The sequence below is a fragment of the Anoplolepis gracilipes genome, chromosome 6 (genome assembly GCF_047496725.1).
Source record: "Anoplolepis gracilipes chromosome 6, ASM4749672v1, whole genome shotgun sequence".
In the NCBI taxonomy this organism is placed as follows: Eukaryota; Metazoa; Arthropoda; class Insecta; order Hymenoptera; family Formicidae; genus Anoplolepis; species Anoplolepis gracilipes.
The window spans coordinates 1,445,406-1,460,451 of record NC_132975.1 but is presented as its reverse complement, the minus strand read 5'-3'; the positions used below and the strand labels follow the sequence as shown (position 1 = coordinate 1,460,451).

Here is a 15,046-nt window from a genome sequence, read left to right as displayed (position 1 = left end):
AACGAGCCAACGCTCGTGAGCGGATAGAGCGGGTTAAATTGAATAAAAAAGTTTTCTACCATTTTGCGATTTTCGCAATAATTATTGAGAAATTAATTTATAAAGATTGGCAAATCCGGCGCGAGTATCAGCGCGCTGTGAGAAGGACGGCCCACTGCCAGTCGCTAAATAATAATCGCTATATATATATTGTATATACAGGGTGTCCCCGAATTGGCAGATCAACTCTCGTAGGTAGATAGAGCGTGTTAAACTGAAGAGAAAAATCTTATATCATTTTGCTAAATTCGCAATAATTAATGAGATATAAATTAATAAAGATCGGCCAATACGTGCCAAGATAAGCGCGCAACGCGAAGAAGGCTCCTACTTGTTACTTGATACTAGGCGCGCGGCGAGACAGTAGGCGGTGCGCTCTACAAAGGACGTACAAAGGGCGTACTGAAAGAGACACGTACAGTGCGCGCTGCGTTTTATGTCTTGCCGCGCGCCTATTATCAAGTATCGACTAGGAGGTTTCTTCGCGCCGCGCGCTTATATTGGCACGGATTGGCCGATCTTTATTAATTTATATCTCATTAAATATTGCGAATTTAGCAAAATGATATAAGATTTTTTTTCTTTAGATTAACACGCTCTATCTACCCACGAGAGTTGATCCGCCAATTCGGGGACACCCTGTATACAGAGTGGGCCATTTTAAACAGTACGGTCAATTTTCTTGTAAACTAAGCGAAATATCGAAAAATGTTTCAGACAAAAATTATACGGTTTCGAGGGGGCCATAAAATGGTACTATTGATTTGACCTTGGATAGTCACTTGAAGGTCACGTGAAGGTTACCTCAATTTTTTTAAATGGCACTTCTCATTTTTTAAATCGGACACCCTATATATTATTGCATATTCTTGTAGCTGACCCCAAGAGCTTTCCAAAACACTATAATCAAATGTTTTTTCATTGCGTACTTTTCGAATTATAAAGCTTCAAAATTACAGTATTTTGACATAAAATACAAGATATCTCGTAAAATATTCATTTTTCGATTATCTTACTTTAATACTTTTATGCACAGAATAATAAAACGAATCAATTGATGTAAAGGAAACACATAGTTATCTTTAACAAAAAAATCTGAATTTGCAATTTGCAGTTACACATTTTTACTTTAACATAATTATGTGTTTTAATTACGCCAATTGATTCGTCTCATTATTCTATGCATAAAAGTATTAGGGTAAGATAATCGAAAAATGAATATTTTACGAGATATCTTGTATTTTATGTCAAAATATTGCAACTTTGAAGTCTTGTAACTTAAAAAATACTTAATGAAAAATACTTTGTCATAAGTGGTTTGGAAAGCTCTCGAGATAAGCTACAAGAATATGCAAAAATATATAAGGTGTTCCATTTAAGAAATTCAAAATGACCTTCACGTGACCTTCATGTGACTCTTCAAGGTCAAACTAATGGTGCCATTTTACGGCCCCCTTGAAACCATACAACTTTTGTCTGAAACATTTTCTTGTAAAATGCAGAGGAACAGAAATATTTGGGGTGATAGATTAAAATGGGTCACCCTGTAAAATAGAGGTTTTCATTTAAAAAACATTAATGACCTTGACCTGATATTGACAAGATCACTCGAGATCAAGTCCACATTTCCATCATGTGTCCTCCTTCAAACCATGCAACTTTTGTCTGAAACATTTTTCAATAAAATCATTGATTCGCAAGATAATCGACCATATCACTTAAAATGAAACACCCTGTACATATATGTATATATATATAATCTTTGTAAATCAATTTATTGCAATGTGTCAAAAAAATGATCATTTAAACGAAGTGTATATAAAAAAAGCAACTGAAAAAGCAATTTTATCTATTGCTGTAAATGGTATGAAGGAAATTCTATTATCACTAATACTATTTTCACTTGTGTAAGAATTTAAAAATAAGTTTTTCATAATTAGACTGATTAATTTTTTACCCATCAGATTAACAAACATTTCACTTTTAGCAAATATAATATTATGCAAATATAATATTTCAATAAAGTGAAATACATTTTATCTTTTAAATATAACATTGAACACTGTTAAAAAATACATGTTTTCGCGCATCAAAAGACCAGTTCATTTCTGGATCAGGGAAGACTCAGACACCTTTCGGAAAGAGTTAAAACACATACGTATATACACGTACATAAATATATGCATTTGCATACGCACATGTGTGTACGCTCATACAATCACAAAAATATTTAATCAATATTTTTTTCATTAATATTAAATTTCAATAAAATTCAAATTATATCGAAATAAATTGTTGTTTGTAATAATAATTAAATACGTACAACTGGAAGCTGCTGCTATCGCCTCAGAAGCAACATCATTTGCTGGTGACCAATTTGTCAAACGTTCTCTGCAAAGCTCAAACAATGGTTGCTTCTCAGGTAAAATTAATTCTTCTTGAATTGATTTACATAAAGATTTAAATTCCTTTTCTGTAGCACAGAAGAAGCACTGGAATATAAAACAGATTTATTATTAATAATTAATACACATATAAATATATATATATAATTTTCAAAATATTATATGTAACGTGTATATCTACATCCACTTGTATTTAAAATGTAATAAAAATAAATATTTAATATACATATATTGTATATGTAAATATACAGAGGCAAAAGTTTCAGATTGGTCAAGTATTTCAGAAAGTATTGGTTTATTGGAAAAATGTTTTAAATAAAAATAGTAAGGCTCAAAAAATTTATTAAATGGTGATATTTGATTTTTGGATGATTGAAAAACTCGGAAGGTCAATATAAAAATTTTAAATGAAAACTCCAATTTTTATTGCATATTTTTACAGTCTTTTCTGAAACCTTTTTAACACACTATAATTGTATTTATTTTGGGTTAACCATTTCGAAGTTATCGAATTTTTATGGTAAGATGTCAATGACTATAAATCAATCAAATATGAAAACTTTGTTAATATTGAGAAAAGATTACACTTCACTGGTTTTATATGTATATTGTAAGTAGAGTTCTAAATAATAGAGAAACGCCAACTTTACCCCCCTACCTTGCCATCGTCGCCATCTTAGGTACTCGTCTGCGTGCGCATGATGCGACTACTTTAAATTAAAGTCAATATCAGAGTCTTCTTGACACAAATACAATACATTGTTTAGTGTGTTTTTGACGTACAATTTGTATTATATATTGCAGTTTGGTATGTACACTAATTTTGCATCAATTTTTATATAAAATATAAAAGAATAAAATATATACATCATAATATTTTGTTTTGCCTTTACATCCGTTTGCTATACAATATCTCACCATCTGAACAACAAAAAAATAAATTGTGATAAAAATAAAATACATAAATAAAAAGGTTAAAATGTAAATATGTTTACTACTGGGCGCATACGTAAAATATATAACACATAAAATATTTAGATATTTTAATTTTAAATATTTAGATTTTTTTTCTAACCTTTTCCTTACTTCTTCTTTTATTGTTATAAAAAATAAATGAAATTCTGGAACTATACTTTTGAACTCTTAAGACTTTACTGCAGACAAAATATAAATATGCTGCTGCAGTCACCATATTAGGTACCGCATCAATCAAAAAGACAGACGCAGTTGGCGTTTCTCTATAGGTTTGTTTTTTATTCCTGCACTTTTGAACTAGTGCAGTAAGTTAGAACAAGAAAAAGTATATTTGTCTTATTCTAACTTATTGTATTAGTTCAGAAGTACAGGAATAAAAAACAAACCTTATTATTTAGGACTCTAATTGTAAGTAAGGCTGTCATATGTCCAATTTTCTCCGGATTTATCTTAGCTTTTTGAATATCCAGAGATATCCGGGAGGGGGCGGGGGGAGGGGATTTTTCTAAAGTCGTCTGAGTTTCGAGCGTATGGCAATGCTCAAACGAAATACCCGCTCTGTAGCCGTTTTATCGTTTCACTAACGCCATTTCTTCCTTCAATCAAGATATGTCTGAACTTTGTCAGATGGTGGCGGCCTTCTCCCCTCTCGACAAAAACCCAGAATGTAACATCTCTGCTTTCAATCGCATGTTTTGAGCTCTCGGCGTTCCAACATAATGCCGAGTGTTCTTATTAGCAGAACCTAATTTAACTTAATAAACAACCAACTAGTCGAAATTTTCTTCGCAATATTGTTAATATAATAAGATTAGATATTTAAAATAGAAAATTTCTCTATATTTTGATGCTTTTATCAGTAGTTGCAATAATTTCTTATTATGAATTATAGGCGCCCAAGTTTTAATTAAAAAACTCCAGAGTTTTGAACTTCTCAGTCCTAGGCCAGTAATATTACTGATAATAGCCTTAGTTACGGGGAAGAATGTTTTGAGTAATTCCCCGCAAGAATCAAATAAGGGATGATATTGAAAGACAAATTAAAGTTTAATAACTTGAATGTTTTTTCTAGTAAATGTGCAAATTAACTTACACCTCGTGAATCTTCATTTTTATTTCATATGATAGGGGATACATTCCTAAGTAATACACACTTTGAATTTTATGACGTTCTCTTTTGGTTCCTGAGATTCCTTCACCTGATTTTTGCGAAGAATTCCTCAGAACACCTTCTATCACAACATATCAAAGTATCGATAAAGTCAAAGTGTGACTTTTTCTCTATATTTACCAAAAACTGTTATTATTATTATCTAGCTTTGAGTCTATTATATTTTTTGTTCAACAGATAAACTACACATATAAAAAAATCAACTGGTTTTACTAAGATTCAATTTTGTTGAGTATAATTTCTGTTATCGATAATGTAGAAGTATCGAGTTATTGATGAGGCAAGTTCGTTAATTCGGATGTAGATACCGAGTGAGTCAGTTAGTGTTACAGGCTCATATCTCGAAAACAAAGCATTTTAGAGAAAAATGTTTCTGACAAAAATTATATGGTTTCAAGGGGACATATGATGATGTCATTGGTTTGATCTTGGATAGTCGGTTGAAGATCGTGTAAAGGTCTCCTTCAGTTTCTTCCCCCTCCTTTTTATTGCATATTCTTGTAGCTTATTTCAAGAGCTTACCAAAACACTATAATTAACAATAAGTACCTTTTCGTTAAGTATTTTTCAAGTTACCTCTCTTTTAGAGTTGCACCTCTTTGTGTATGGCGTGTGCGTGCGTGTGCGTGTGCGTGCGTGTGCGTCATAAAGATAAGGATTCCACGGTTCATCACTCCTTTAGTATTTTAAGACTCCAAACCTTGTGTGTGTGTGTGTGTGCTCGTGCGTACGTGTGTACATGTGTGCGCGCGCACGTGTGTGTATGTGTGTGTGTGTGCGCGTGTATGTGAAAGTTTTGGAGTCTTAAAATACTATGAGTGTGACGAACGGGAGCGTCCGAAATGGCCACGTTCGGATTGGATACCACCAATCATATCGACCGATGCTTAAGGTCAGCAGCAACGATTAGCCAATCAGAGAGTCCTATTTTGAATTGGCCAATCAGATACGTAGCCATTTTATACTCACTCGTGACGAACCATGGGGTCCTTATCTCTGTAACGAACACACGCACACGCATACGCACATACACAAAGAGGTGTAAATCCGTCCATACAACTCCGCACGGTACACTTTGGGTAATGCTAATGCCGGCGGTATCATGGTGTAAGAATACAAAGTGAAACATTCCGGTGGATGCGCAGTCATTTAAAAAATAGAGAGGAGCGATCAACCAATCAAGGAGTGCCCCAAAGCATAATTCATTATGGCTAACACTGATTCTTTGATTTGTGGGGCAGCGTGGGATTGGTTAAAAATTTAGGCTCCGTCCATGATGTGCAATGATTCACCTTGTATTCTTTCCACCATGGGCGGTACTGTCACCTTCAAGCTTTATAACTTAAAAAGTACTTAACAAAAAGGTACTTAATTATATTTTGGAAAGCTCTTGAAATAAGCTACAAGAATATGCAATAAAAAGGAGGAGGTCCCATGTAAGAAACTGAAGGTAACCTTTACACGGTCTTCAATCGACTATCCAAGGTCAAATCAATGACATCATCATATGTCCCGTATAATATGAAATCATAATATAACTTTTGTTAGAAACATAACTTATATATATATATATATATATAACATAATATGAAATCATATAACTTTTGTCTCTAAAATGCTTCGTTTCCAAGATATGAGTCATTCTGTAACATTTAGACTGACTCACTTGGTATATGGTGTGTTCCGTTACTGTGTGTACTAAAAAAAAGGAAAAAAAAATAAAACGAATTTGCTAAAATACAATTCTTTTGTTTTTTCATGTTATTGTTTTTTTGTTTCGAGTTCATCAGATTGGTTGTTTGTTTTGTTGTGTAAGATGGAACCAAATCTATGTACCAAATATATTTACACATAACCAAAATATCGACTGTATTATTCTGCATGCGCTAACCACTACCCAACAAATTTTATAGTATAAAAGATTTTATAATATGTTAAACATAACAATTTTACTTGATTTTATTAATTCTTTAAAGGTTTACGAAAGGTCAACAGCACATATTTTTCTCTATCATGTACTTCTTTCCTTACTTATAAGTAATATATTACTTCTTTCTTTTTTCTCTTCTTTCTCTCTTGTTAGTTAGTCTATGCCAAAAGTTCATTTTTAACATTGTACTACTCATAATTGTTCTGTGATATTTGAGAATAAAGTATATAATTTTCACAACTATCTAACGTAATATAAAATTGGATCTCAATAAAACTAGTTAGTTTTCTCATATGTTGTACTTAATTTGCTAAATAAAAAATGTAATATGTTTAAAGTTAGATAATAAACAGTTTTCGTATCCGACTGATTTACAGTCACTGATATCTTACCAAATTCAATAATTTCGAAACAATTGACCCAAAGTGAATAAAATTATAATTTTTAAAAAGTCTTAAAAACAATTCTAAGAATATACAATAAAAAATACGGGTTTTTATTTAAGATTTTTATGTTGAGCTTGACCGGGTTTTTCAAGCTCATCCAAAGTTCAAATAAATATCACTATCTAATAAATTTTTTTAACTCTACTATTTTTATTTGAAACACTTTTATATACAGGGTGTCTCATAACTAACGAGCCAACGCTCGTGAGCGGGTAGAGCGGGTTAAATGGAATAGAAAAGTCCTGTACCATTTTGCGATTTTCAGAATAATTATTGAGAAATTAATTTAAAAGATCGGCAAATCCGGCGCGAGTATCAGCCTGCCGCAAAAAAGATGGCGAGAAGGACGGCCCTAAGGACGATCGCTAAGCGCGCGCGGCGTAAATAGGCGCCGTTGTCTCGCGGTTACCAGGGGCATAGACGAGAAGCGTTGATAAGAACAATAGATTAGCGATCATTATTTAGCGACCGGCCTAGCGGTGGGCCATTCTTCTCGCCATCTTTTTTGCAGTGGGCCATCTTTCTCGCCATCTTTTTTGCAGCGGGCTGATACTCACGCCAGATTTGTTGATCTTTGTAAATTAATTTCTCAATAATTATTCCGAAAATCGCAAAATGGTACAGGACTTTTCTATTCAGTTTAATGCGCTCTACCTGCTCACGAACGTTGATTCAATCTTTATGGGACACCCTGTATGTTTATATATATATATATATATATATATATATATATATAATATATACATATATATATATTTTTTTTATATATATATATATATATATAGGGTATAAAAAAAAACCTTGGGTTTTAAGTTCCTAGCTTACGCCATAGAGACTTTTTCCAACTTTTATTTTCTTTTTACCTTATACATTTTTCCTATTACATATATCTTATACCTAAAATACTTAATACCTAATTCGTCTGGGTGAGTTCGAGTCTGCGTTTCCGCCATACTAGTTACCTCAGGTAGCTTTAGCGCAGCGTGCACGACCACCGTCCAACCCTTATATACAGGGTGGACCATTTTAATCCATCCAGTCGAATATCTCTAAATCCAAGCCCGGGAGAGAAAAATGTTTCAGACAAAAGTTGTATGGTTTCGAGGGGGCCATAAGATGGTACTATTGGTTTGACCTTGAGACGAATCAATTGGTGTAAAGAAAACACAATTATGTTAAAGTAAAAATGTGTAACTGTTAGTTGCAAATTCAGATTTTACTTTAACATAATTATGTGTTTTAATTATGCCAATTGATTCGTCTCGTTATTCTGTGCATAAAAGTATTAGAGTAAGATAATCAAAAAATTAATATTTTATGAGATATCTTGTACTTTATGTCAAAATACTGCAACTTTGAAGCCTTATAACTCAAAAAATACTTAATGAAAAATACTTTGTCATAAGTGTTTTGGAAAGCTCTCGAGATTAGTTATAAGAATATGTAAAAATATATAGGGTGTTCCATTTAAAAAACTTGAAGTGACCTTCACGTGACCTTCAAATGACTTTTTAATGTCAAACCAATGGTACCATCTTATGGCCCCCTCGAAACCATACAACTTTTGTCTGAAACATTTTTCTCTCCCGGGCTTGGTTTTCGAGATATTCGACTAGATGGATTAAAATGGTCCACCCTGTATATAGGGTATATATACCCTATATATATATATATATATATATATATATACATATATATACAGGGTGTCCGGTAATAATCGCCTCACAACTTATATACAGGTAGAACAGGTCAAACTGAATAGAAAAGTCCTCTACCATTTTTCGATTTTCGAAATAATTATCGAGAAATTAATTAACAAAGATTAACAAATTCGAGCAAGTACAAGCGTGCAGCAAGAAGGCCCATCCTACTGCTACGTGGTTACTAGGCGCTCATTGAATGATAAGAGGAGCGGTCTACGACTGGAAATGGATTCGTATGAGTAGCGTGCCTAGCGACTGCGTAGCGGTGGGACGGCTTTCTCGCCGTCCGCTTTACTCGCGCGGATTCGCCGATCTTTTTTAATTAATTTCTCGATAAATATTCCGAAAATCGCAAAATGGTACAGAACTTTTCTATTCCATTTAACCCGCTCTACCTGCACTCGAGAGGTGATACGGTTTAATAAATTAATAAAAATCGGCCAATCCGTGCCAGTATAAGCGCGCGGCACGATGAAACCTTCCAGTTGTTACTTGATACTAGGCGCGCGGCGAGACATATAAACGCAGCGCGCACTATACGTGTCTCTTTCAGTACGTCCTTTGTAGAGCACTCCGCCTACGGTCATTCTGAGACACCCTATAGACGGAGTGCTCTACAAAGGACGTACTGAAAGAGACACGTATAGTGCGCGCTGCGTTTATATGTCTCGCCGCGCGCCTAGTATCAAGTAACAACTGGAAGGTTTCATCGTGCCGCGCGCTTATACTGGCACGGATTGGCCGATTTTTATTAATTTATATCTCATTAATTATTGCGAATTTAGCAAAATGATATAAGACTTTTCTCTTCAGTTTAACACGCTCTATCTACCCACGAGAGTTGATTGGCTAATTCGGGGACACCCTGTATATACCCTAACCTAACCCAACCTAATCTGTGACCTGTGACGTCACGAGCCTAAAAGTCTAGTAACAGCACTTTCGAGTTTAGTAGCAACTCTCTCTTCAAGAGCCTCTAATAAGAAATCCTCGCAAGCGTGACTTTGAAACTCTTTGATGTTAGCTATCTCCCTTGCTTCTTATACGTTCTCGCTCTCTCTTTCGGCGACTCTCCGGCATCGGAAAGCTTTTTTTATCTCTACAAATGTAAACATCTTATTGAATAAAAACTAAAACTTTTATTTCGCATTTTATCCTTTGAAAATAATTTTAATAGATTAATGAGATTTTTGCAAATAAAATGATACCAAACACGACATAAATCGGATAACATTTAATTAGAAAGATAAGAAACGTAATTATGACTATTGATTAATTAAAAATCATCCAATTTATGTTATGTTTGGTGTCATTTTAATCGCAAAAATCTTATTAATCCATTAAAAATATTTTCAAACCGATAAAATACAATAGAATAAAAAATTTTATTTTCTATAGTAAGATGACATGTATAATACGAAAATTGTAGTATTATCGACAATAATTTTAGTTCCACTTATTGTTACATGAGGGCGCTAACTCGTCGAAATTCGGCCGTTCGTTTAGGATCTCCTTATTACCTTTTATTTTTATTTTTATAACACTGTCACCATAAAATCGAATAATATACTATATAATTTTTGTAAGATTACAGAAAGAGCTCCGAATTATTAAATATAAATAAGTAAGTAAGAAAGAGGCAATAGGAGCGAGGAGATGTGAATCAAAATTATTAGTTTTTTATATAGGTGATGTGTCGCAGGTATATTGATATTAAGCACATTAGTAACTTTCTATAAAAGGACGGAAATTATAATAAAAATCTGAACGTTTCGATTCATGTTTTGAATCCTCTTCAGCATAATATATAAAATAAATAAGTAAATTATAAATAGATAAAAACGAAATTAATGAGAAAGCATCGCATAATAAAGGCGTAAACAATGTGTGAACTAAAAATCGTGATCGTATTCGCATGATTAAATGGATTAATGCCTTAGAACCGCTGTACATATTTGTCGCATGTTAGTTGTATAAATTACATATATATAAAACGATCCAACTTGTTCGGCTCTTTTATTGTACGGCTTGCATAATAATCCCGTGAGGCAATTCTCCGAGGTTTCCAGACCGAGGGAGGTATGCAGTTAGATTGAGGGGTTAAGTCTGTATTAATAAAATGAGTATAATAAATACCTGTTTGTAATAAAGTTATTTACCGCTAGTATGTGTATAATGGTGGTGACTCAGAAAAAGCTTACAGGATATGCATTCCGTTTGTGTGTTGTTGAATCTATGGTATATATATCGCGCAACTGATGTTTAACGTATGGTTATGCCGATGGTACAGATGGTAATGAGCTCAAGGGCGAAAAATACATTTAAAATGGAAAGAGTTAGATAGGTGACATTAGATCTTAAGCAGTTTGTTTATTATATCATCGTAAATAGCTGGCAAACATTCTATATCTGTTTATAGATTTATGCTATTTATTTGTCGTTTGATGTATAACATTTTAGATATCAGTCTTTTTGTGTAATAGGGCTCATTGTCTAGTATTTGTGCATTGTCCCAGTCAAAGTCATGATTGTATGTTAGGCGGTGGTCAGTGATCACTGATTGTTGTTATTGGGCTTCATTATGTTGGTCTTATGTTCTTTTATCCTAGTATTCAGCTTTCTGCCCGTTTGACCAACATATAAAGCGTCGCAATTTAGACAATTAATTTTATATACCACGTTTGTTTTCATGGGAATAGGGATAGGATCTTTGTGTGTCATAATAAATTTGTTGTTTTTGTTTATACTGTAGTAGGCTAATTTGATGTCGACATCTTTTAGAGCATTCTTTATTTTATCAGTTACTGAATGCAAATATGGAGTTGTGAAGTATGAGTTATTATTGGGTGTTTGTGATTTTCTGTCGGATGGTCTATTGTTAATTAAAAACTTTATACGGTTGTTAATTGTTTTGAATATAAAATCGGTTGGATAGGAGTTGTCCAGTAAAATCTTTATTATAAATTTGATATTCTTTTCATGGAACATGGGATGTGATAATAAGAATACTCTATCGATTAAGCCTATTATAGTGCCTCTTTTTTGGTTGTTAGGATGTTGGGAATGGAAATTGAGATATCAACCCGAGAACGTGTTCTTATGGTACCAGTCAAATATTAGATGGTTATTAGTTAAAATGAGTGTGAGGTCTAAAAAGTTAATCTTGTTGTGGTCATTTTTTTCCACTGTGAACTGTACTCTGTTATGGAAACAAATGTGGTAAATAAAATTAATTGTCTAAATTGCGACGCTTTATATGTTGGTCAAACGGGCAGAAAGCTGAATATTAGGAGAAAAGAACATAAGACCAACATAATGAAGCCCAATAACAACAAATCAGTGATCACTGACCACCGCCTAACATACAATCATGACTTTGACTGGGACAATGCACAAATACTAGACAATGAGCCCTATTACACAAAAAGACTGATATCTAAAATGTTATACATCAAACGACAAATAAACAGCATAAATCTACAAACAGATATAGAATGTTTGCCAGCTATTTACGATGATATAATAAACAAACTGCCTAAGATCTAATGTCACCTATCTAACTCTTTCCATTTTAAATGTTTTTCGCCCTTGAGCTCATTACCATCTGTACCATCGGCATAACCACACGTTAAACATCAGTTGCGCGATATATATACCATAGATTCAACAACACACAAACGGAATGCATATCCTGTAAGCTTTTTCTGAGTCACCACCATTATACACATACTAGCGGTAAATAACTTTATTACAAACAGGTATTTATTATACTCATTTTATTAATATAGACTTAATCCCTCAATCTAACTGCATACCTCCCTCGGTCTGGAAACCTCGGAGAATTGCCTCACGGGATTATTATGCAAGCCGTACAATAAAAGAGCCGAACAAGTTGGATCGTTTTATGTATATGTAATTTATACAACTAACATGCGACAAATATGTACAGCGGTTCTAAGGCATTAATCCATTTAATCATGCGAATACGATCACGATTTTTAGTTCACACATTGCTTACCCTTTATTATGCGATTCTTTCTCATTAATTTCGTTTTTATCTATTTATAATTTACTTATTTATTTTATATATTATGCTGAAGAGGATTCAAAACATGAATCGAAACGTTCAGATTTTTATTATAATTTCCGTCTTTTTATAGAATGTTACTAATGTGCTTAATGTCAATATACCTGCGACACATCACCTATATAAAAAACTTATAATTTTGATTCACATCTCCTCGCTCCTATTGCCTCTTTTTTACTTACTTATTTATATAATTTTTGGTTATTGTTTTTTTACTATTGTGACCAATGTAAATAATTTGATTTTTTTATTATATATAAACACTATCTATTTTTATAGAAAGCAGAAAAATTGTTGATTGATTGTAAGAAAACAAGTATCTATATTATCAAAATTTATGCATTTTTATTATTGCTACATGATCTATATACAATAGGAGATATTTATTACATACTCTTTGTATATTAGTTTAGAACAGTTGTGACACGCTTTTTACGTCTTCGCGATATTTGTGAAAATCTGTTTAATAAATATAGCGCAATCCTTGGAAAAATGTTCTTTCTGTATGATTGCGAGCGCTAAGATGAATGTCGTTGTCGGCATTTGTGACACCAAAGCATTTCTTCAGCATACTTGATTGCAGTTTTGATATTAATGCCGAGAATATAAAGCATTTATAGATTAATCTTCGATTGCTGGAAAACAAAAATTTCTTCTCTCAGTTGACGCAAAAACAAATGTCTTTCATTTGTTCTCTTTTGGAGCATGTTATTATTTATAAAACATAAATATATTAAATATACTGCTGCGGTGTCTATAGTATATTATAAAAAATGCGAGTGTCCATCAATTGTCTGACACTGAGTCGTATAAGTATCAAATATTTTGTCCATAACATCGATGTCAGACTTTGTTTTATTATAAAAATGCAAAATTTCTGATTTTTGTTTCGGATCTTCGACAGTTTTGTTGTGATGCACAATTAATAATAGAATAACATTTTTATGTTGGCACGTAAGAATATATCGTCACATTTTCATAAAAATCGAACACCGTGAATAATTTTACACGTATTTTTGATATGTTTATTTCTCTTATAATTAGAATGTATGGCTTATTTTTTCTTAGTGTTCCAACGAGTGTCAATCTCTGTGATAAGAGATGTTTCCTTAATGTGACAGTATAGTAAAATAATCTGTTATATATCTGCTAAAATTTTTAAACAGTGCAACTAATTTTTTCACAACACGTTCACTCTGGTTTTTTATGACTCGCAGATTTTCTATATACAGAATGTCCTTCATAGAATACCTATTTTCAGCGTCACATATCCATCATACTTTTATTCCGTACTTACAATTAGCTGACTTCGAAAGAATATATTGGATAAATCTGGTTCGTTTTTGGTAAAAAAAAGCTGCTCGTTGACTGTCGTTTTTTATTGGTCTCTTTCTATGTTTTTTTTTAATTACTACTATTTAACATGCTTCATATATCACAAATCAGCGCAGCTTTATCATCTTTCAGAAGTTTTGCGATTTGAATCATCAAAACAAATAATTATCTTAAAATATTTCAGAAACAATTCACATTTACAATGGTTCGATGTAAATATGATGTAATTTTTCACATATCAATCGTATAATCAGTATATAAATGGTAGCATCTGTCGTTATTAATAGTTCAAAAAAAACTTTAAATTCTTAAGATATCACTTTTCCATAACTTTTAAGTTTCATTCAAACTTTTTCTTTTGTCTTTTTTTCTATGCTTTTCATACGGTGCATGTTTTTTGATATGTGCATCTAAGTATGACCTTAATCACTTCACGAGAGAAAAAGCATCGAAATGTATCACGAATGAATAAATTGTTGATCGATTGACGAATATTACATACTGAAATTTGATGATAAACAACAGTACTCAATATTGCCATTCTCATTGCTGTTTTCAGTCTTCATCGATGTTAGCTTTATCGTTATCTTTTATCATGAACACTAACTGCTATTACATTGTCACAAAAAAATCGTCGCAATATAATGTGTTAAAAATACACATACCTGAGTATCTATACATTGATAATAACGAAAAAAATATGCATTGACAGAAGAAAAAACTGCCTAGTTTGAAGAGTAAAAAAATCGATTCCTTTTACATTTTTTCAAGTAACATATCTATTCAAAAGTGTTTAGAAAGCTTGAAAATTAGTCGCAAAGATTTTCTAACAGACTGTAGGTCGCAGGCTACTTCGTAATTAGTTATTAAGATTAGTAGATATGTAGATGGTTCGAGATTACCAAGAACTGTTTGCGTTTAACGAGATTTATTTTTAATGTCAACGGGTTTTAAG

At 32.6% G+C, this 15,046-nt stretch overlaps 1 protein-coding gene across 15 annotated transcripts in view; it reads right to left on the bottom strand.

The window, feature by feature from the left end:
* Positions 1–15,046, bottom strand: part of Atg4a (Autophagy-related 4a) — a 278,503-nt gene that overhangs the window by 169,834 nt on the left and 93,623 nt on the right. For 14 of the 15 annotated variants that reach the window (XM_072894316.1, XM_072894313.1, XM_072894307.1 and 11 more), the window contains one exon: positions 2,363–2,531. In XM_072894316.1, coding sequence (XP_072750417.1) covers positions 2,363–2,531 — 169 coding nt within the window. Of the gene's footprint in view, positions 1–1,218; positions 1,705–2,362; positions 2,532–15,046 lie in introns of those variants that run through there. The other variant, XM_072894314.1, reaches the window with a different exon arrangement.